Raw genomic sequence first — 24,638 nt, 5'->3', positions numbered from 1 at the left:
TTATTATTTTTTTTGTGTGCATTCAAATATGACAATTTCTCTACCAGTAGGTAGGAAATTCTTTCAACCAATGCATGTCTCTGTTAGCCAGCTCGCAACAGCAGTGCTAAATTTGAGATAACTGAAAATTAAAATTTTATTTCAGAAATTAAAAAATTAATTTCTGATTCTTCTAGTTATTCTTCTGTATTTCATTATTTCTTATATAGGCAGAATTTTTATTTTAATATTTATTTCCTTAAATTTTGAATTACTGTTGTAAGTTGGTTATCAGAGACAAGCCATCATGGATGGTTTTTTAATTTCTTATTTTTATGTTTTTTTAGCTGCAAGAATTTGTTCACTTATCCTACTCCTATTGTCTAAAGGGCATTTTTCAATTCTTTATCAATGTCATTCCCATCATGTTCCCACCTTGCATTGATTATCTGAGACCCTATACTTATCTGCTTGTTCCAGAGTGTGTTGTTATCTGTCGTTAGGTGTGGTAATTTGTCTTGTGTATATATCAACCATATATTTTAAAAAGTATATTTTATATAAAAAACCTTATATAAGATAATTCAGATTATTGCAATTTATTTCAATTAAAATTTAAATGTATGAAAGGTATAGTTTGACAGAATAAGAGTCCTTTACCATCGTTGATGTGACAGAGAGACAGTGATGAAAACAAAGAAGACTCTTTGTTTCAGTTTTCCGTACTTCTTCATCTCTACTGTTTGTTGTCTTGGTGTTGTGAAAACCTCTGATAAATATGGCTTGCATCCATCAAATGAGCAGCAGTGCATAGCACACGCTTCTTGATTAGACCGGGGTTCGAGCCCGTGACCACCAAATACGGAGGATGCGGAAAGGTCAGGGAATGACCACCGCCATATCCCCAGTGCAATATGGCCTTAGTTGCTGATGCTCCTAAAAACCAAATAACAAAAATAGCATCCATTAAAGTACCTACTCACTTTCTGATGAGACAGTGATGACTATTGAAAATGCAATACATGTTGTGTTATGTCATGAAGAAAGCCAAAAAAAAAAATTCTTTTTTGGTTTATTAGTTACCAATCTTACAAGTACAACGCATCATGTTGCCAAACTTAGATAAAAATTCGGGTAAACAATTCATTTTCCAATAATGGTTATGGTGGAATACTGAAGTGCACATCTACTTCTGTATACTTATACTTTGACCACTTGGCTGTGTTAGAGCTACATTTTCTGTGTGTTGTAAAAGCAATATATTTATATTGCTTTTTGTACTTATGCCATTAGAGCACTATATAAGTTGTGTCATCCTCTACTGGCAAAAAAAAAAAAAGTACTTTTTTTTTTATCTTACATGGCAACTTAGCACATTTCAGGTGTTAGAAAGTCACTTCAGTATTCTGATAAAATTAATGTTGGATGATGGATTACAGTATTTTTTTTTTTTTTTGTTTTTTTTTTGTTATTGCCGCATCGGCTTCTGTGGCTATAATGCACCTCCCAAAATTTTTGCATTTACTCTGATCCAAGCTCGAGGCTGGATTCAAACCTGCGACCTTTGGGTTACCAGGCAGACACTTTACCCACCCGGCTAGCCCAGTTGGCATTACTGTATTAAAGCATATTCTTTTTGGCACTAAGTGAATAAGAAATATAATAAAGTTTCTCCTTATACACTTATTTTCACAGAAGATGTTTTAAATTACATGCATCTTATTAATATCTGAAAAATGAAACTCATAAATGTATCTTTTGCTAATATGATGATTTGACACACAATAAGAAGTACTCTAAATGACCTCAAGGTTATAAATAATGCTCATTCATTTATTTATTTTTTTAAATCAAGGTGCCACTTCTTTGAACTACTGGGCTGAAGAAAATTGGTATAAAGAAATTACCTCCAAATTATTTATTCGAAATGAAAAAGAGAGGAAGAAATTTACTAGTTATGAGCAAGCTATACAGAAGGTAACAAATAGATTAAAACTTTGTTTTAATAATGTTAAATTAATTTCAGATGTAACCTTAGAAGAAGTTGTTGTAGGTGACTCTATTGTCAGGGAAACGGGGAAGGAGACCGGCAGAATTACTTAAAAAGTACTCAATGCCGAGAAAAAGCCGTGAGTTAGGGTTGAATTTGAAAGTGTCTGCAATTCTGCCCAGATACGATAGGAGGGAGCATATAATGAGAGCTGTGTTGAACAATTCGGTCTGGAGAGATTGTGCAAGGCTCAAGGAGTACAATTTTTCTCAGCCTGATCTGTGCTTGTTAACAGGAGAGACTGCTTCCACAGGGATAGGATACACTTAAATAGAAAGGGGGCAAGAATTTTTGCTGATGCTATTGAGGCAGAGTTAGTTGGGTTGGAAAACTGCTAACTTGGGGGATACAAGGACTAATAGATTAACAGTAGCCGCTGGCAGAGGTAAAAGTGATTCATGCACTACTTCTATTGAAATGCAATTCGGCAGCCTGGAAATTTCCAGGACTGCTGGGAGTCATAGTGGAACAAGTAAATACATGGGCTGTGTTAAGGTAACTAAGAGTAGAAACAGGTGTATGTATACTTGCATATACACTAATGCTAGGTTTGGTTTGGTTTGGTTTTATTGGCGCATTAGCTACTAAGGCTATAATGCGCCAAGACCAGGTTATTTATAAAAAAATTTTCAACTTTTAGTGACCTAATTAGTTAGGTCACTATGTCAAAAGGTATAACAAATATATAAAAGAAAAGTGTAAAAATTTTATATACGAGTAAAAATATTTATTGATTTTAAAAAGCTAAAAACAGCAGACACATTGTCAGATAAAATCTGACTGAGTGTATACGGCTCAGTCAGATGGTTAAAAGCGGTAAAACGGATATTGGTAAAATCTGGACATTCAATTAAAATGTGTCTAATTGATAAAATTGTGCCACAGGACTTACACATAGGAGGGTCATCAGCCCTCAGCAAAAAAGAATGAGTCAAATGACTATGTCCTATGCGGGTCCGGGCAAGAACAATTTCCTCTTTACGATTCCTGCGCAGACTAGACTGCCACGGTTCAATTACAGGCTTTATACGATATAGTTTATTCCCAGTCTGTCCATTCCTCAAATCCTGCCATTGGGAATGTATCTTCTGCTGTATTGTTTGCCTGTAGTCTGTATAGGGGACTGACAGGCAGCGATTATTATTGGGGACTGCTGATTTGGCTGCGGTGTCAGCCAAATCATTTCCCCTAATCCCAATGTGGCTGGGAATCCAGCAGAAGCGGATATCATATTCACGTCCAAGGAGGAAGTGAATCTTCTGCTGAATACTAGACAGAACTGGATGAGGATTATATCTTACAGATATTAAAGCCTGTAACACGCTGAGAGAATCGGAATATAAAATGAACCGTTGGTATTGACATTCACTAATGTGATCCAAGGCTAACTCTATAGCATGCAGCTCTGCAGTAAATATACTGCATTCAGAGGGAATCTGCTTCGATGTAGAGCTGTCTGTAAAGACAGCAGCAGATCCCACATATTCCGACTTCGAGCCGTCTGTGTAAACTGGCGCGAAGTCAGAATGTTCAGCTCGGTGTGCTGAGTAAAGCTGCAGGTAGACCGTTGATGGAGTGTCCGACTTTTCCCAATTTCTAAGGGACAAGTCACATGCTGGGACATGAGCATGCCAGGGTGGAAAGGGTTGCTTTGGTGTTTGGGCAACCTTGTCTACCTTGATATTAAGTTCTTTGAGTAGCTCTTGGAGACGAATACCAAAAGGACGATTGGCAGTCTTACGGGTATTGTATAAATTTTCCCATCGTGGCTCAAAAACGAATGGGCACGTAGGATGGGCTGGCAGGGATTTCAGTTTTAAAGCATACTTTAAAGACAACTGCTTACGTTGAAGCGATAACGGTGGTTCGTTTGCTTCGACGTATAAGCTCTGGACAGGAGATGTGCGATATGCTCCAGTAGCAATACGTAGGGCCTGATGATGGACGGGGTCCAGCCATCGCAGGACACTGTCTCTGGCTGAGGAATATACCTGGGACCCATAATCTAGTTTGGATTGCATAAGTGCACGGTAAAGCCGAAGAAGGTACATCGGTCTGCTTCCCAAGATGTAGAGGAGAGCCAGCGGAGAATATTAAGCCCACGTGTGCACTTTGTGCGGAGTTGACGAATATGATCCAAAAAGGTCAGTTTTTTATCAAATATGAGTCCCAAGAATTTTGTGTTCGCTGCTACTGGAATAGCATTTTTTCCGAGCCTTAATTCAGGTTCAGGATGAAGATTACGCTTGCGACAAAAGTGTACGCAAACGGTCTTCTCCGGCAAGAACCTGAAGCCATTAGCAAGTGCCCAGGAATTCAGACTATCAATGGCTTTCTGCAGTTGTCTTTCAATAACCCTCATGTTGCACGACTGGCAAAAAATGCTAAAGTCATCAACATAGAGGGCACTGTGTACAGTTGGAGGAAGTTGTTCTGTGATGGAATTTATTTTGATGGCAAAAAGCGTGACACTTAATACTGATCCTTGTGGTACTCCCTCCTCTTGGCTAAAGGAGTGAGGGAGTGAGGATCCTACACGAACTTGGAACGATCGATTGGCTAAAAAGTTTTGAATAAAAAAGGGCAGATGCCCTCTTAGGCCTAGGCTATGTAAATCTTTTAAAATGCCAAATCTCCAAGTTGTGTCATACGCTTTCTCCATGTCAAAGAACACCGACACCAAGTGTTCGCGTTTTAGGAAAGCATCCCGGATGGATGCTTCCAATCTAATAAGATGGTCCAAAGTGGACCGGTTCCTTCGGAAGCCGCACTGGATGTTGGAGAGAAGGTCATTTGTTTCAAGATACCATATTAAACGAGAATTAACCATTCTCTCCAGGATTTTGCACAGACAGCTAGTCAGAGAAATAGGACGATAATTGGTGGTGACTTTTGGATCCTTTCTGGCTTAGGAAAGGCAAGAACGATTGCCTTTCGCCAGGAGTCTGGAAACTGCCCTTCAATAAAGATTCTGTTATACAGAAGGAGCAGACAATCCATAGATTTTGGTGAAAGATGTTTAATCATTTCATAATGGATGCCATCTGGTCCAACAGCACTTGCTTTGGAAAGAGTGAGGGCTCTTTTCAGTTCCTCTATAGTGAACGCCCCGTTGTAGGGATAGAGGCCCTTGGACTTAAAATTAAGTGCTTGTTTTTCCAGTTTATGTTTCAGGACCAGAAACTATGGGGGTACGAGGATGTTGCGGAGATGTTAGAGAAGTTTCCCCAAGATTATTGGCTATTGCAGTTGGATCTGCAATAGCGCATCCATTATAATCTAGGATTGAAGAAGGGTAGGATGTATATTTCCCCTTAATTTTTCGGATTTTATCCCAGACTACCTTAGAGTTGGTAGACTGGTTAATAGATGATGTAAAACGGATCCACGATTCCTTTTGACTCTGACGACAGATGTAGCGTGCTTTGGCTCGTGCACGTTTGAAGGCTATAAGGTTGTTCGTGGTAGGATATTGGCGAAATATCCCCCACGCTTTGTTTTGAGCCTTTTTTGCTGCTGTGCATTGTGAATTCCACCAAGGTTTGGGAAATGGTGGAAACCGGGCTGATGTTTTTGGAACAGCATTAGCAGCTGCTTGGACGATGATTTCTGTGATGTACTTTATTGCGTCATTGATTGGCTCCCGACTGACTGTACTGAGGTCGAAATTTGCCTGATGTTGGAAGGCATTCCAGTCATCGTGATCAAACTTCCACCGTGGTAACCTAAAAGGAAGACATGGACTTCCACTGTGTAACAAGGTTATCACAGGGAAGTGATCACTTCCGTATGGATTCTCCTCCACTTCCCAAGTGAGTGAAGGGAGTAGAGAAGGGGAGCAGATAGAGAGATCAATGGCAGAAAAAGTACGGGTAGGCATGTGGAAGAAGGTATTTGTTCAGTATTTAGAAGGGAAAGGTCATTGTCATTTAGCATACGCTCTATGACTCGTCCCCTTCCATTGATGTTAGCACTACCCCACAGGGTGTTATGTCCGTTAAAATCCCCGAGAAGTAAGAAAGGGGGAGGCAACTGCGTTAGAAGATTATCAAGGTCTTCCTGGGAGATGTCAGTCCCAGGTGGCAAATAGACAGAGCAGACGGTTAATAAAAATCCCACCGTAAGGCAAATTGCGATAGCTTCTATGCTAGTTGTAATTAGCAAGGGCTGAACTGGGGTCTGGTTACCCACAAGGATAGCCACTCCCCCATGTACAGAGCCATCCGCAATTCTATCCTTTCGAAAAAATGTGATGTTGTGCATGGTGGGATCATCATTTGCCTTCAGATATGTCTCCTGCAAGCAAAAGCAAACTGGCTCGTGCTTTTGCAGGAGGGCCTTGATGTCATCAATATTTCGCCGGAATCCACGACAATTCCATTGTAGGAATTTAGCCATTATTTTGGCTTGGTGGGTCCATCAGGCGGCTTCCGAGGTGCTGAGGGCTTACTTTTATCAGTCTTGGATTTATCTTTTTTGGGGAAGAATGGACGCTGTCCCATGTCCATTTCTTCCTCCGCAAAGAGTTCCAAGACTGAATCTTCGGGTACCTCCTTCTGCTCGACATCCATCTTTTCTTGGGTACTAGGGGGGACTTCCAATTTCTTATTCTTTTCTTTCATAATTACCTTTGTTACTTGTGGAGCATTAGGAGGTACCGATATCGGAGTGGCAGCTGATTGGTCCTTCTGTGCAGGTTTTTGAGAACTTAAGAGATAACGCGCGATGGGAGTGAAAGACTCCTTTGGAGGAATGGTCATGTCCGTCTGAGTTCCGACGGAACATCTCCCTGCTACCTTCTGGGCGTAGGTAGGTTTGTTGATATTCAGGGGTTTGACCGATTTCCTTGCCTCCTGGTATGATATATTTAGCTCTGCCTTCAGCCGTTGAATTTCTTTTTCTTCTTTCCACCTCTGGCATGCTCGTGAGTAGGCCGGGTGTTCGCCTTCACAGTTAATACAGGTGGGTTTTGCGGCTGAACATGCTGTTGTTTCGTGATCCTTTGCACAGCATCGAGCGCATGCAAGGACTCCACGGCAGGCCATTTGAGAATGTCCATACTTCTGGCATTTAAAACGCCGTAACGGGTTCGGAACGTATGGACGCACTGAACAGTTGATGTATCCAGCTTTAATCTGGTCAGGAGGTTTAGGAGAGTTAAAAGTCAGGATAACGCTCCTGGTTTTACCAATTTTTCCATCCCTTCGCGCAGTGATTCTCTTGACGGCAGTAACTCCCTGTGGTTTTAATTAGAGCAGATTTCCTCCTCGGTTACGTCGAGAAGGTCCCACTCCGAAATGACACCTCTCGATGAATTGAGTGTTCTGTGTGGTGTCACTGTTATAGGGATTTCTCCGATTGATGTTACTCGGAGTAGATGTTCAGACTGCCTGTCATTTTTTGTTTCAATCAAGAGGTCCCCAGAACGGAGCCTCTTAACTGATTTGGGTGAACCTGCTAACCCATCTAACCCTTTGTGGATAAAAAAGGGCGACATTTTACCAATCGGTGTCTCATTGGTAGAATGCATAATTAAAAACCTTGGGACACGCCCCGATGGTAATTCGGTTCGCTGCCTCTTTTTAGCAATAATGCTATCTGATTCTTTGTCTATGGTTTCAGATAGGGACCGGGTTGGGCCCCCCTGAAGAAGTTAGTTTATCAGGATTCATAGAGTTTTTTATATGGTTCAGTGCCCGGGCTCCCCACCCACCACGGAGTCCAAAGGGACGCCCACTACCCGGCATGCAATAAATGCGCTCGGGAGTGGAACGCCAGGGCTACCCAGACACTATACCCGCACCGCTGCCAGCCTGAATCCTATCCCTCGGACCATGAGGGTAGGGGCGTGGCATTGACACGGTTGACCCTCGCAGGCGAGCCTACTAGCCGATTGATCCTAGCCGGGCCTTCCAGGACCACCCGTCTTGTCGAAGCAGGGGCCAAAGTGGTGTATTGAAGCTGGGCCCCTCAACCACCAGGATCCCCCTTTCCGAATTTCTACGGGTCGCAGCGCACGGCAAACACGCCGGATTCCATTGATGTAAGCCTGGAACCTGGGCTGTGGGCGTTGGATACCAGTGGTGCTAGTCTGGAAGTCCAGCAGCGTCACTGGGGGGGGTCCCCTCACCACGTACAGGTACCCACGTCGAGGGGCCAATGCTAGGAGTATAGTTAATAAATTCGATGAGCTTGAAGTGCTAGTTAAGACATCAAAGGCAGATATTGTTAGGATATCACAGACATGGTGTCACACAGACATAAGCAGTGCAGAATCGGAATTTGGGGAGTAAATGTGTACAGGAAGGATAGACAGGACAGGAAGGGAGGAGGGGTTATGCTGTTAGTTAAGAAATACATAAAATCTAAGGAAGTGCATCCAATTGATGTTGGTGGACAATGCAATGTTGAGTCTGTTTCGTGTGACATAAGCACTGGGAAAGGAAAAATGAGAGTAAGTGTGTGTTATAGGCCTAATGAATCTGAGGAGTATAACGAGTAATTGTGCAGAGAAATAGAGTGGGCCAGTAAATTAGAGTGTCTTATAATGGGTGATTTTAATTTCCCGGATATTGACTGGAATTTTTTGGTTGGTCACTCACAGGGCTTTTGTGGATTTATTGGATGATTGTTTTCCACAGCAGCATGTTCGGGAGGCAACTAGAGGGAGTAATACTCTTGATCTGATTATCAGTAGTGATTCTTCTTGCATCAAGAATCTGCAGATAAAGGAACCACTAGGTGGCAGTGATCACAGTGTTCTGAAGTGGTATTTACTCATTATCATCAGTATTTACTGATCACAGTGTTCTGAAGTGGTATTTACTCAGAGGTAACTACCATCAAGGGTAAAGAGAAGGGATTTTGCTTTCGTAAAGGTAACTACAGTGGTCCGAGACAGTATTTAAATTCTATACAGTGGAACCAACTGATGATGTTACCAATAGCAAATTCAAAATGGGAAGCGTTCAAAGAATTAATCTTGGAAGCTATTAGGCTTTTCATACCAACAAAGAAATATTGTTCAAGATTTAGGCTTAAATGGATGTCAAATGAACTAATTAGACCTGTGACAGAGAAGAAAAATGCATGGGATACATAAAAATTAACACGTGACACAAAAGCCTATGATAGATATAAGCTGGTCTGTACCCAAGTTACAAAGGAGATTAGGCAGGTAAAGGCAGATTACGAGAAACCTTTGGCAAAGGATGCAAAGAAAAACAGCAAAGAGTTCTTTACTTATGTAAACTCTAGAAGGAAGAATCAGATTGGTCCATCTTTACTTATGTAAACTCTAGAAGGAAGAATCAGATTGGTCCATTTGATATCAGTAGTTCAACTGTTGATGATCCTGCTCAGGTAGCTAACAAACTAAATGAATAATTTGCATCGAATTCACACATGAGGAGTTATTCAGGGAGAGGAATGCCAGAGGTGAGATAAACTCTGGTAGTGAGCTAGATGATTTTGTAATAACTGAGAGGAAAATGGAGGAGAAATTGTTGAAGCTAAACATAAAAAAGTTCCCGGAATGGAGGGGATCTATCCAGTTATATTAAAGGAGGCGGCAAAAGAAGTAAGCAGACCCTTAGCCATAATTATGGGTACCTTCCCTGGGCTCAGGGGAGGTACCCATGGACTGGAGATGTGCAAATGTTACCCCAATCCACAAAGGAGGATCTAAGGGAGACACAGGTAATTACAGACCTGTTAGTTTAACTTCTGTTCCAGGGAAATTAATGGAGGCACTGCACTGGTTAAAGAAGCATAGCAGGATCATCTAGACAAGACTTCAGTTATAGCTTGGACACAGCATGGGTTTGTTAAGGGGAAGTCTTGTCTGACTAATTTGATTGGATACTATGATGTAGTCACAAAGGAACTGGATGCAAAGGATAACTTTGATATCATATATTTGGATCTTAGAAAAGTCTATTCTACTGTTGCACATGGAAAACTGCTACACAAATTGGAGCAGTGTGGCATTGGAGGCAAATTGCTGCTAGGGATAAAGGGATGGTTGAGTGGGAGAAGACAGAGATCGGTAATCAGTAGACACTACTCTTCTTAGGCTAATGTTTTTAGTGGAGTCCCTCAGGGTTCAGTGTTGTGTCTATTGTTGTTTTCTTTATTTATAAATAGTATTGATGATGGTGCATCAGGCTTAATGTCCAAGTTTACAAATGATACGAAGGTTGGCAGGGTTGTTAATGACACTGATGACAGTACACTGCTGCAACAGGATCTAGAAAAGTTGAGCAGATGGGCTGAGAGGTGGCAAATGAAGTTTAATATTGACAAATGTCAAGTACTACTTATGGGAAGCAGTAACCCCAGAGTAATGTATCAACTCTGTGGTACCACACTGACAATGGTAGAGAATGAAAAGGGCCTAGGTGTAATTGTGCAGGCAGATATGAAGTTTTCTGAACAGTACAGATGGTCTGCAAGAGTAGCTCATGGTGTCTTGTCAATGATATACAGCAATTTTTCTAGCAGAGATAAGGAGGTGATTATCCCCTTGTATAAGGCAATGGTCTGGCCATACATTGATTACTGTATACTGGTCTGGAGGCCTAATTTTAAGAAGGATGTAGAGCGGTTGGAACGATTACAGAGAAGGGCAACGGGATTAGTGAATGGAACAAAGGGTTGCTCTTACGAAGAGAGGCTTAAGTTTTGCAAATCACAGTGTCTTGAGACTTGGAGCTGCGAGGTGATCTGATTGAGGTGTATTTTTTATTTAAACTCCAAACTCAAGAGGTGTTAGAACCTATGGTTCTAACACCTCTTGAGTTTGGTAACGTGCTTGGGTTGGAGGTTGAGAAGACGAAAGAAGATATTTAACTTGAACTTCTGTAGACTGTAATTTTCAGGAAATACGTATGAAGGAAGGTTTTTCCAGAAAACAGCAGTTGAATGAATAAATGAGGAAGATGAAAAGTTGGTTCTGTGAGTTTGAAGTTGGATAGTAAATGGATGTCTGGTGGCGGCACTTGTTAGGACTGTTTAGAAAGAAAGAGTGTGAATTATAGAAGCCAATTCAGATGAACAGACAGTGCCCATGAAAGTATCTGTAGAAGAGGCATGCAGCAGAAACAGTACATCTATGAGACAGTGAGTGGAGAGACTCTTTTAGAGATGAGTCATTAATTAATTTAACTGCCCTCTTCTGAATGGAATCAAGAAGCCTGATAGAGGTTTTAGGGGCACCACCCTAGATGTGGGAACAATATTCCATGGCAGGGCGGATTTGCGATTTATATAGATTAAGCAGCTGTTTGGAAGAAAAGTAACGATGAGAGCGAAAGAGAAAACCAAGTTTTTTAGATGCAGATGAAGCAATATTTGTAATGTGCTTGTGCCAATAGAGATTAGAAGTTAGGGTAATCCCCAAAAGAGATATATCATTTTGCCAAGAAATCGGAGTTTCACTGAAGATAAGCATAAGAGCAGAAGAATCCTTTTTGCGAGATATAAGACAAGACTGAGTTTTAGAAGGGTTGAAATCAACTAAGTTGTCTTTGCCCCACTGGAGAATTACCTGAAGATCGGCATTTAAGGAATTGGTAGATGATATTCGAGAAGTTAAGCTGATTGAGCAGGACAAGTTTTCTCAAAATGGAAAGTGGAATCCAGTGTGCTATCATTGGCAAAACTATAATAGATATGACAAATTATGGATAGGATTTCCAGTTGATGGAAAAAGTTCATTAATATACAAGAGGAAAAGAGTGGGGGAAAGAATTTAATGTTGGGGGGGGGGCACCAGCATTAGTGGAAAAGTTAGAAGACAGAGAGCCAACTACCATCACACTCAGTGAGCGAGCAGAGAGAAAACTGGATAAGCAATTACTAAAAACAGTTGGCAAACCACAAGATGTAAGCTTGTTTAGAAGACCTTTATGCCAAACACGATCGTAAGCTTTTGAGATGTCAAGAGCAACTACTCGTGTTTCGCCAAACCTTTCCATTGAATTAGTCCATAAATGGGTAACATAAGCCAGAATATCACCAGTGGATCGACACTGACTGAATCCATACTGGCGATCGTTGATCAGACGGAAGGTTTCTAGGTAGTTTAAGAGTTGGCAGTTAATTGATTTCTCCATTACTTTGGAAAGAGTAGAAGTAATTGCAATGGGACAATAATTGGATGGGAGGGATTTGTCACCCGTTTTAGGAACTGGCTGGATATGAGCAAATTCCCAAGCAGAAGGAAAAACACCTTTGGAATAAGAAAGTGAAAAAAGGCGGCAAAGAATAGCAGTAAGTTGAGGAGCACAGGTTTTGAGAACAAGTGGAGAAATATCATCGGGACGTGGAGCTTTCTTAGCATCAAGATTCTTAAAAATCCTTCTGAAATCCTTTTGACGGAAGACCGCAGGAGGCATTGAATGGAGCGTGTTGGGATTGGTAGGAGGTGTTTTACCAAGATCATTAATGCATGAGTTGGAAGGAAAATGGGATGCTAGCAGGTCAGCTTTATCCTTGGCTGAAGTGACAACAGAACCATCTGGTTTGGACAGAGGTGGGAGCAGAGATGGGCAAAAGTTGCTGCCAATAGCTTTTGCAAGAGACCAGAATGCTCGGCTACCATTAGGGCAAGAAGCAAGTATAAAGCGTTGAATGGTTTGAGCATGTTCAATGCTGATGGGATTCTTCCTCATGCTGAGAATAATCATTTGAGACGGCATAAATTCAAATTGAGGAAAGACAGTTGTAGGATAGATGTGCGGAAGTTTGCCTTTAGCCAGCAGGTGGTTGATTGCTGGAACAAACTTTCATCTGTCGTTGTAGAAGTTGATGGCTTAAATAGATGCAAGGCAGAACTTGACAGACATTTGGCCCCCAAAATCCACGAATTGCATTTAACTATAACCTAATTGACAATTTTCTAACTTCATTTTCACCAAGTGCCAACAATTCATGCTTAGAAGGTTTAATAACTTTATTGTCCTTGTTTTCCTTCTCTCGTCGGTATTTGTCACTAGTTCTTAAATTTGAATTTTTTTTTTTTTTTTTTGAAACTGTCCAAAATGTCAGTGTCATTCGTATATTCAGGTACTGTGACTATGTAAACAGAAATAGAGAAAATTTATGAAAAAATGTGGATAACGCACTTCTGCGAAACAATAGATGATTATTTGTCGGGGTAAAAGAAAATCACTTTTCTAATTTTAGAGCGGAATGCTTACAGTTGATTCATGAAGTGTCCACCTACAGCCCGCCTGGAAAGTGAACTAAAACACTATTTGTGCACCATTTGAACCCCCATTGTGAATTGGGAATACATTTGCATACCTCCAGTCCATGGGAACATCCCCTGAGTCATCCCCTTGGACAGAATGGTACCTCTTGGGTACCATTCTGTCCAAGAATGATCTCATAATTATGGCTAAGGGTTTGCTTACTTCCTTTTCTGCCTCCTTTAATATAACCAGATAGATCCCATCCACTCCAGGTGTCTTCCTTATGTTTAACTTCAACAATTTCTCCTCCACTTTGCTCTCAGTTATTACAGAATCACTTAGCTCCATGTTAGAGTTTGATAAACTTCTGGCATTTCCCTCCTTGAATAACTCCTCAATGTAGATACAAAATACTCATTCAGTTTATCAGCTACTTGAGCAGTATCATCAATAATAAACCATTTGTGTGAAGTGGACCAATCTGATTCATCCCTTTCTTTCTAGAACAGAGGTTTCCAACCTTTATAGGCCTGCTTACTGGTTAACCACATTATGATGTACCGGTGTGTTGATTAATGAGTACATAAGTCTGTTTTGAAAAGTCACATAAATAATTAGGTAAGCAAAACCGAGCTATTGTACTTAAAACAGAAAAACATATTTATTAATTAAGAAAATATAATTTATAAATGAGGTTTTTGTTTTTCCACATAACATGTGGTTTAAACATTTTCTTCTTTAATTGAATTTTTTTGTTTGTTTCGAATTTTGAATCTGTTTTGCTTTTACTAGCGAATGGATATCTGGATTGATTAGTGTCAATTTCAGTCAAACATCTGATTCAATATTCGTTGAAGTTCTACATTTATTTTTTATTGCAGTCATTGCTGTAAATCCATCCTCACACAAGTAAGTTGAATTAAATGAGAATAAACTTTCAATGCCTGCATAACATTTAAAAAGTTTACTCTCCCATGAGCGAAAATTGCAAGTGGTGTCTTTCACAGCCCCGTACTAGTAGCTCACTCTTTGTATACTGGTGTTTGGAAACAGCTGTTCTAGAGTTTACATAAGTAAAGCACTCTTTGCTGTTTTTCTTTGCATCCTTTGCCAAACATTTCTCATAATCTTCCTTCGCCTGCTGAACCTGCTTTCATTACAGACTAGCATATATCTACCATAGGCTTCTGTGTTGCCTGATAATTTATATGCATCCCATGCATTTTTCTTCTCTGACACGAGCCTCATTTGTTCGTCTGACATCCATTTGGACCTAAACCTTGAATAATATTTCTTATTTGGTATGAAAAGCTTAATAGTGTCCAAGATTACTTCCTTGAATGCTCCCCATTTAGAATTTGCTGTTGGTAACATCATCAGTTGGTCCCACTGTATAGAATTTAAAAACTGTGTGAGACCACTGTAGTCACCTTTACAAAAGCAAAAACCCTTCCATTTACCCCTGATGGTAGTTACATCTTTGAGTACATAGCATATCAGCACACTGTGATCACTGCCACATTGTGGTTCCTTTATATGCAGATTCTTAATGCATGAAGAATCACTACTGATAATCATTTCAAGAGTATTACTCCCTTTGATTGCCTCCCAAACATGCTGCTGTAGAAAACACACACACACCTACTCCCATTTTCCCTTTCCCAGTGCTTATGTCACATCACACTGACTCAACATTGTATTGTCCACCAATGTCAATTGGATACATTTCCTTAGATTTTATGTTTCTTAACTAACAGCATAAAGCCCTCCTCCCTTCCTGTTATGTCTATCTTTTCTGTACATATTGTACTCCCCAAATTCCAATTCTGTGGTTCCTTTATATGCAGATTCTTAATGCATGAAGAATTACTACTGATAATCATATCAAGAGTATTACTCCCTTTGGTTGCCTCCCAAACATGCTGCTGTAGAAAACACACGCCTACTCTCGTTTTCCCTTTCCCAGTGCTTATGTCACATCACACTGACTCAACATTGTATTATCCACCTATGTCAATTGGATACATTTCCTTAGATTTTATGTTTCTTAACTAACAGTATAACGCTTTCCTCCTTTCCTGTCACATCTATCTTTTCTGTACATATTGTATTCCCCAAATTCCAACTCTGCACTGCTTATATCTGTGTGACACCATGTCTCTGATATCCCAACAATATCTACCTTCGATGTCTTCACCAGCACTTCAAATTCATCAAATTTATTAACTATACTTCTAGAATTGGTGTACATGCAAGTATATAAGCACCTGTTACTATTCTTAGTTATCCTTACACAGCCCATGTATTTACTTGTTCCATGATGACTCCCAGCAGTCCTGGAAATTTGCACCTTGCTTTCCAGACTGCTGCTCATTCTAATAGAGCTTCTTTGTGGCTGGCAGTGGAAGGTTAAAGTTACTGAGGATGACAAGCTTTTAACGATGATTGATTGTAGATGACAGCCATGCCATCAGATTGAGTATACAATCCTCAGAAACTGGTGGAGGGAAGTAATTGGCGCACACAGAGATTGAGATTCCAGCAACTTGGTAAATTCCGAGAACTGCTTATACATCTTCTCTTGGGTAATTGGATGCCTTAATTAGAGGGAGTGCGTGCCTCTTACAGATTGCTACACTGCCAATTCTATTCACAGCCTATATGAAATAACTAAGATTTGAGGTGAAGTTAGCAATTTCCATTTCATTCCAAAGTTTCAATAAAAATTATGAAGTCATACTCCACACAGGAAACTAGATTGAGTTGGCCACTTAGTTTGTTTTTGACGCTCCTGATGTTTTGTAATAAAAATCGGATGTTTATATCTGCAGCAGGTTCTACCAGGATGAGATTTCTCTCTGAACAGTATCTGATAATCACTCATTTCCAGATCATGCACACTGTCAACAACTTCTGGAGTGATGGACGTTGTGGGTTTTTTACATTGTGGGGTCATCTTCTAGGCTCTCCATCACTCGTTTAAATTGTGCTGCCCATTTCTTAACCATGGAATAGGAAGGGGCATCCTCCTCCAATGTTTCAACAATATTCTCATGAATTTCCCTTGGCATTAGTCTACGTTTTTTCTCAAATATTGAATGACTGCACAGTGACGAATTTTGTCCATTCATCTTTCCTCATTCACATAATTTTGTTGATTTCGGGACTCATAATTAAAAAAAAAGATGTTATTTTAACTCCATGAAACTTTACTATTTGGTTAATGGATTACTAACCCAATTTATTTTACTAGTGTAGTGTGTTACTATTTGAAATATATTAAGTACAGAATTTTTTAATACTGTATTGCTATCTATTCATACTCAGGCCACAAACATTTAAAACCCTCCTTGTAGATGTTAAAAAGCATTATTATGCAGACTATATAAATTATGAAATGAAAAGAGTTCTCTGTTTGTGAACATTAGGAAGGATGTGATAATACTGATAACTGAAATTAAGATAGTTACATTTAATATGACTCATAGGCAGATTCAGGGTAGGGGCACCGGGGCATATGCCCCCCCCTGTCGTTTGTCAAGGAATATACACCAATCGTTTAAATTCTCTTTAGCTACAAACAAAAATTTTTTTAAATTGTTAACATAGGATTTTAGCTATTTTTGGCATTATGGCTTAGTTTTTTCAAGTGACTACATTTGCCAGCACTGATGTTGATGTGATCGCCATCCTTGTTCGAGGCATCACACAGTTTGGTCATGCATAAGGTTTACTTCAAAGTACAGCAGGCCCTCTTTATAATGCGATTCGCTATAACACTGTTCTTATATTTTAACCCATATCTGACTATAACACTGTCACAAATCACTATGACGCTCTTTTACAGATTGAATTTTTGGCATATTTAATGAAATCGTTTCAGTTGATGGAGTCAATAGCTTGAAAATGAATAGCAAAACACAATTAAAACATTTCCCACACTGACTTGAGAAATTTTCCCACGCTCAGTGAAATTTTTCACACGCTAATTTTGGCGCCTCCATAGCCAGGTGGGAAGAAGCAGCAGCAGTGCGTAGCACACGCTTCTTCATTAAACCAGTGTTTGAGCCCGTCACCACCAAATACGGAGGATGCGGAAAGGTCAAGGAATGACCACCGCATATCCCGGAGCAATATGGCCTTAGTTGCTAATGCTCCTAAAAAAAACTATAGTTCCGAGATCAACATTTTAAAAAATGATCAAGTATATTGCTTGTAATATTTGTGTTATATGCATTTATCCGAAGTCTAGTTATCACTCAGTACAGTATTAGACACGGTGCATAATGGACAGTTTATTCGAACATTTTATCATAATTAATGCAACAAACTCAGTTGCATTAATTATGATAGGCAGCTGTTCTACTGCAAGCAACTAGGGCTAGGCCGGCTTGAAATTAGGATTGAAATGGAGAGACTTTAACTAATTTTATTGAAGATAATATCCAGTGCAGAATTCAGTGAAGTTAAATATTATAAAAAGAGAGAGAGAGAGATATTAGACTATAAGATGATCTGAAGGAAGCTCACCTAAAAAAAAAAAAAAAAAGTGGAACCATTTAAAACTAGTAAGGGCTGGTTGAATAGATTTAAAATCCACGGAGTAGCTGCAAATGCAGATCAAGAAGCCAAAACTTTAAAAAAAAGAACTTGTTAAAGTTATTGAAGAGGGGTATTATGTGTTATACTTCTCAATAAGTTTTTAATATAGAGGAAGCAGGACTTTTTTGGAAACGAATGCCTAAAAGAAGTTTCATATTGAAAGAAGGAAAAAACATGCCAGGTTTCAAAGCGGCGGAGGATCGGCTGACTTTATTGTTGGGTGGTAACGCTGCGGGGGATTTTAAATTAAAACCCCTTTTAGTTTATCAGGAAGAGGGCCAAAGTACAACCCAAAATCGACACATTTTTCATGATTAAATTCAATTAAATTCATGATTTTAATTGGAATTTTAAGTTTAATTTTTATACCTAAGTAGTTACCACATAATTATATACGTATGTAGTGCAGACTATTTTATATGTACAAATACAGTGAATTCCGGTTATTTGGGCCACCGGTTAATCGGGGCAGCCGTTTATTTGGGGCAAATCTTAAAAAACAGAACCCAATCAAGAAAATAGCCAGGGTTTACTTCGCTTAATTGGGACAAAATGCCGTTTAATCGGCGCAGGAGACCACAGCACTGGAGATCACGCTACGATTGTCTGGAGGTCGCAACCAAAAAACAATTAGCGTTCACCTGTTCATTGGGCTTTTCTGTTAGGGCAATCTATCATAAACGGATAGTAAACTCAATCTTAGTGAATTTGCGATAATACCGACAGCTTGAGTTCTGTGGGTTGTTATGGTAAAATATGTTTACACTTCCATGTAATCTTCAATCATATAAAAAAATTAATTTTCAGATCTTCTCTTCATTCCTTTTTAAAGCTTTGTAATTCGTTACTCCGTTCTGACTTGCACGTATCGTGTTCCTTGCAATTTGTGTGTGCTGTGCCCCTTGTTATTGATTGCTTATCTTGTTACTGTTTTAAATTTTAACCCCCACCTACAAATAAATGTCAGTGAACAGAAATGTCAACTAGTTAGTTAGGTATGTACATATTACAGTACATATTAATTATTCCGATTATCACGTATATTCTTCCGATTTTATGGTATCATTTAATTTTTTAATTGGTAAGGTAATAAAGGGTAAATTTGTGCTTAATATATCTTTGCTTTTATAGCCTGTGGATAATACTCCTCCTGTTTTCACTAATTAGAATCGCTGTTTAATAGAATTAAAATTCAATTCACAAAAGTGATCATAATGACCGGCGCTTACTGCACATCGTATAGTGAACGGTACTTGACTATGGTGACTCCATCGTAACGTGATTTGATTGTACACTGAACCAGTTGTAAAGGGGGTACATTGTATTTTTAACTATTTACGTAAAACTTCGGATAATTGGGGCAGCCGCCTAATCGGGCCAAAATGCACTAGTCCCGATGTGTCCAAATTAACCGGAATCGAATGTATTTGAATATTAAATATTTTGACTGACATTTGTGCTTCTTTTCACTATTGTTTATTATTGATTAGAAAATATCCTGTGGCATCTACCGCAACTCACAAATAGATATGTTACTTTATGGGAATGCGGCGCTCGCTTAGTGCGGATTCACTTAGCACTCTGTTTTTCTGGAACGAATTATCAGCGTTAAGCGGGGGTCACCTGTAATTCAGAGTTTCGCTTTGTGCCTGTGTATGCCAGCCATATTACATCTCAATCAGAACGAGAGTAGCTCCGTGCGGGCGAAGAATTCCTTCTCCAACTTCTCTCCTATTTGGAATTTAGCACATATAAAGTTTCCACGTGCACTGAAATGCATTTTGGGAACTCAACCTGTATATAACACACTCGCGCGCCCTTCCCTCCCCACTATAGCTAACTGAAGATGATTTCGAAAGTCGCTCGTGCGCGACTATTAGCTTTTATCTCACTTCATTTAATTTATTTTAATTAGACAACCATAGAATGGAAGGTGCACTTTCCTTTCTTAGAAAAATTTTTAAAGCCCATAACTTGGTTTTTAAATTTCTAATTTCCTTAAGTTAATAGAATCTCATAACCACGATGTACGTGGTAAAACTTTCAACCAACTAAGCGGATTACTATGAGGTGAGTGCTGAAAATTAAGCTAAGCTATATCTACAATCTAGGTATAATTATTATTATTATTAGCCATATGGTGCAAGGAAGCCTGAGGTTTATGCTGCACCAGCCAATAAAAGTTTCTGAATTACCCCGAGAGAGAGAGAGAGAGAGAGAGAGAGAGAGAGAGAGAGAGAGAGAGAGAGAGTCAGTCAGTCAGTCAGAAGTAGAAGGGAAGGGAATCACCAAGAAAAAGAAGAATAATGACATCCAGCTCAGGACTCTGGGTGTGCCAAGCCCATACTCACCAGATGTTGAGCCCCTGGGGTATGGTATAGTTTAGTATAGTATAATTATTATTTTTATTATTATTAGTCATATAGTGCAAGGAAGCCTGAGGCGTATGCTGCACCAGCCAAAATAAAAAAAAAAAAATTTCTGAATTATCCCAAGAGAAAACAAGAGTCAGAAGTAAAAGGGAATCACCAAGAAAGAGAAAAATGATGACTTGCAGCTTAGGACCCTGGGTGTAACAAGCCCATACTCACCAGATGAGACCCCCATAGTATAGTATATATAGTATAGTGCAGTGCAGGGCAGTGCTGTGGTTCAGGGGAGAACTGAAGAGGGCGATTTTCCAACGCATCACAGTCTAAAAAAATGCTTGAAATGTGAAATGTTTGTGGACCTGTCTAGAACAGGACATGATCTAGCCAACGAGGCTAGATCATGTAGTATTGGGAGTCAGTTTTAACCGATTTCGCGGGCACTGGTCCCGACTATACAAACCGATTTGGCGGAGACAGAGGCAGGTCCCGATATGGCAGGAAATAAAAAGGTTTGTTTTTCTCTCGATAGATGGCATTAGTTGTAATTTCAGATTTTAATTTTTGATTTATTGACTTTTGCAGGGTGTGAACTGGGGTTGTTATGTTTAATGAGCGGCAATCTTACCTCACGACTGTGCTGGTACCCCCGTTAGATTTAGGTCAAATGTGGGTTTTGAATGTATTGGTTGGACGTCATAGTGAATTTTGTGAATAATTTTGACATTAATTTTGTGGCATTGCATGTGGGTGTTAATTGGGAAAGTGTATTTTGCGGATGTTTATGCTGTGGGGGGAGGGCCACCGTCCCACATCTGCAATGCAGATGCAGCACCTTGTGTACGGGATGAAAACTATTTTTTTTTCCTGAAAGATGAAAAATTCCTTGCTGTCTCCACCTGATGTTGGTACCTGAAAATAACATTGTATGCGTTCTTAGTTTTTGTTGTCCTAAGTTTCACCTGTTCTTGAAAAGTTAAAAATTGAAAAGAAAGAAAGTTTTGTTAGTGTTATCTGTAATGATTATGTTCGTTTCTCAAAACTGTAATTTGTGAATATCGAGAACTAGACAATTCGATTTTATTCTGGTTATATTGCTTTTCTTTGGAATTAAAATGGATATTTTCCCCTTGAGAAAGCTATACAGAATATATATTTCTGTCGTCAACAGTTTATTTTTATTCCTATTTTTCTATCCACAGTAATTATGTTTAGGAATCACAATGATTGATAAAATTTCAAAAACAAAGTATTCAACCCTTTATTTGCACTTACCTGATGGGAAAAGATTATTTTAATTTTTAACAGAATACGAATTTACATTGTCACAAGAGATAATTGCAGTTAGTAGAGCAGAAAATTTTTGGGAAACACAGGCAGTTTATATATTGAAACGAAATAATGCAAATTCTTTTTTCTTGTTTATTTTCACTGGTTATTTTTGAATTTCATCTGCACAAAACACGGCAGTACATGCTCCTAACTCCTGTTAACTTTTGCTGATCCTTTCTGTTCGGAAAGAGAAGTACTCACCATCGCTTTTGGGAGATACCAATCCATTTGGAGAGGGGGACATTTTCTGTTTGAAGTAGTAGTAGTACTTCTGGGGCGCCTCCGTAGCCAGGTGGGAAGGAGCAGCAGTGCGTAGCACGCACTTCTTGATTAGACCGGGGTTCGAGCCCGTCACCACCAAATATGGAGGATGCGGAAAGGTCAGAGAATGACCACCGCATATCCCGGAGCAATATGGCCTTAGTTGCTAATGCTCCTAAAAACCAAACAACAACAACAACAACAACAGTACTTCTGGCATGTGATGCAAGAAAGCAAGTGTATGAGCTTATGCAGCATCAGCCAAAAAAAAAAAAAATCACCATTCCCTCGAAATGCCTGTCCAGTTTCTCCTTAAATTTCTTTAACCTATCAACTTCCACAACGACAGTTGGAAGTTTGTTCCAGCAATTAACCACCCGCTGGCTAAAGGCAAATTTCCGCACATCTATTCTGCATCTGTCCTTTCTTAATTTGAATTTCTGCACCCTTAGGTTCGTAATCTGAACAAGTGGAAGGATCCCATCAGAATTCAGCGTGCTCAACCCATTCAAGGCCTTATACACCTCAATCAGATCACCACCTAAGTGCCTAGTGTCAAGTGCCTAGTCTCCAGCCACTGCAATTTGCAGAACTTCAGCCTCTCTTGGTAGGTGGATCTCTTCATTCCCCTCACCAATCTTGTTGCCCTTCTCTGTGCACACTCAAGCAAATCTACATCGTTCCTAAAATGAGGCCTCCAGACCTGTATGCAGTACTCAAGGCGTGGCCTGACCATTGCCTTATACAGAGGAACAATCACCTCCTTTTCCCTGCTAGCAAAATTCCTATATATCATTGACAAAACCCCATGACCTGCCCTGGCAGCCTGTCTGCATTGCTTGGAAAACTTCATATCTGACTGCACAATTACTCCCAGGTCTTTTTCATTTTCTACCACCTTAAGTGTAGTACCACACAGTTGGAACGTTTCTCTGGGGTTACTTCTACCCATATGCAGTACTCTGCATTTGTCAAGATTAAACTTCAGTTGCCACTTCTTAGCCCATCTGCCCAAATTATCTAGATCCTGTTGCAGTAGCACACTGCCATTACTGTCATTAACAACCCTGCCAACCTTTGTATCATCTGCAAACTTCGACATTAAGCCTGATATACCTTCATCAATATCATTGATAAATATACAAAACAACAGTGGACCCAACACCGAACCCTGTGGGACTCCACTAATAACATTAGTCCACAAAGAGCAGCACCCATTGATTACCACCCTCTCTCTTCTCCCACTTAACCTAAACACTCGTTAAAGTGAACATAAACGCTCGTTTATGATCAAGACTTGAATACGATTTCTGATGGATCCAAATTGGAAAATAGTTTTAAAAGTACAAAGCCTTTGTGTGTGTGACTCAAAACATTTTAAGGTCTGATTCCACTGTATCTGCAAAAGATTTCTGATTGGTTGAGAATATAACCTGGGTTAACGATAATTTTGTTTGGGTTAACGAATTCTGCTTGTAACTTGAGGACATTAGGTGCCAACTCAGCATTCTGATGAGCGCCTTTGAGAGTTTACGGTGTAGGATAGATGCCTGAGAGGAAATTAATATGAGGGGCCCATCAATCTCTCAGCTGCCTAACTCAATGCCAAAGCTCACTCCTGTGCATCAGGAAACTCAGTGGCAATCTCCAAGGCAGAATGCACTGGTCCCACAGGAACTAGTTATTGTTGTTGGTGACTCTATTGTCAGGGAGATGGGGAATATATTATAAAAAAGGATAGGTGGAACAGGACCAGAGTATATCTGCCAGGGGCAAAAGTTGATGACGTTCTAGAGCAGATGTCTTTAAGGGCACAAAAGGTGATATTGTTGTACACATTGGCACTAATGACCTTAAGAGTAAGAGATCTGCAGATTTACTTACAAGTACAGGTCAATGTTGAAAAAAAGTCACATGCTAGGATTGAATTTGAAAGTATCTGAAATACTGCCCGGACACGATAGGCAGGAGTATATGATGAGAGCCTTATCAATCAATTCGGCCCTGGAGAGATTGTGCATGGCACACAGGGTAGAATATTTTTCAACATCATCTGTGCTTGGTAACAGGAGACACTGGTTCTACAGGGATGGGATACACTTAAATAGAAAGGGTGCGAGAATATTTGCTGATGCTATTAAGGCAGTGTTAGGTGGATTGGAAAACTGCTAGTGTGGAGGAATTCACACACTTAAAGATTAACAGTAGCCGCAGGCAGAGGCAAAAGTGATTCTTACACTGCTTTTATTGTAATGAGCAGCAGCCTAGAGAGCAAGTTGCTGGGGATTTCAAGAGCTGCTGGGAGTCATCATGAAATAAGTAAATATATGGGCTGTGTTAGGGTAACTATGATCAAGTAAATGCATGGGCTGTGTTAGGGTAACTAAGAGTAAGAACAGGTGCATCTATATTTGCATGTACACCAATACTTGAAGTATTGTAAATAAATTTGATGAATTTGAAGTGCTGATCAAGACATTTAAGGTAGATATTGTTGGAATATCATGGTGTCACACAGATATAAGCAGTGCAGAATTGGAATTTGGGGAGTACAATGTGTACAGAAAGGATAGATAGTGTAGGAAGGGAAGAGGGGTTATGCTGTTAGGTAAGAAACATAAAAAAACACATAAAATCTAAGAAAGTGCATCCAGTTGGCATGGGTGGACACTGCAATATTGAATCAGTTTGGTGTGACATAAACACTGGGAAAGGGAAAATGAGAGTAGTAGTGTGTTATAGGCCTAATGACTGTGATGAGTACAACAAATAATTATGCAGAGAAATAGAGTGGGCCAGTAAATCAAAATGGCTTGTAATTGGGGATTTTAACTTTCTAAATATTGACTG

The 24,638-nt window shown here is 39.7% G+C and overlaps 1 protein-coding gene across 7 annotated transcripts in view; it reads left to right on the top strand.

The window, feature by feature from the left end:
- Positions 1–24,638, top strand: part of Pex23 (tectonin beta-propeller repeat-containing peroxin 23) — an 851,062-nt gene that overhangs the window by 301,075 nt on the left and 525,349 nt on the right. For 6 of the 7 annotated variants that reach the window (XM_090377810.1, XM_090377811.1, XM_090377809.1 and 3 more), the window contains one exon: positions 1,835–1,956. The exons of the other annotated variant lie outside the window; for it this stretch is intronic. In XM_090377810.1, the coding sequence (XP_090233936.1) occupies positions 1,835–1,956 (122 nt within the window). The remainder of the gene's footprint in view (positions 1–1,834; positions 1,957–24,638) is intronic. 7 annotated transcript variants of the gene reach the window in all.

This window comes from Mastigoproctus giganteus, chromosome 7, assembly GCF_048544385.1.
Source record: "Mastigoproctus giganteus isolate SK-2022 chromosome 7, ASM4854438v1, whole genome shotgun sequence".
Classification (NCBI taxonomy): domain Eukaryota; kingdom Metazoa; phylum Arthropoda; class Arachnida; order Uropygi; family Thelyphonidae; genus Mastigoproctus; species Mastigoproctus giganteus.
This window is presented reverse-complemented; position numbering and strand designations above follow the sequence as displayed.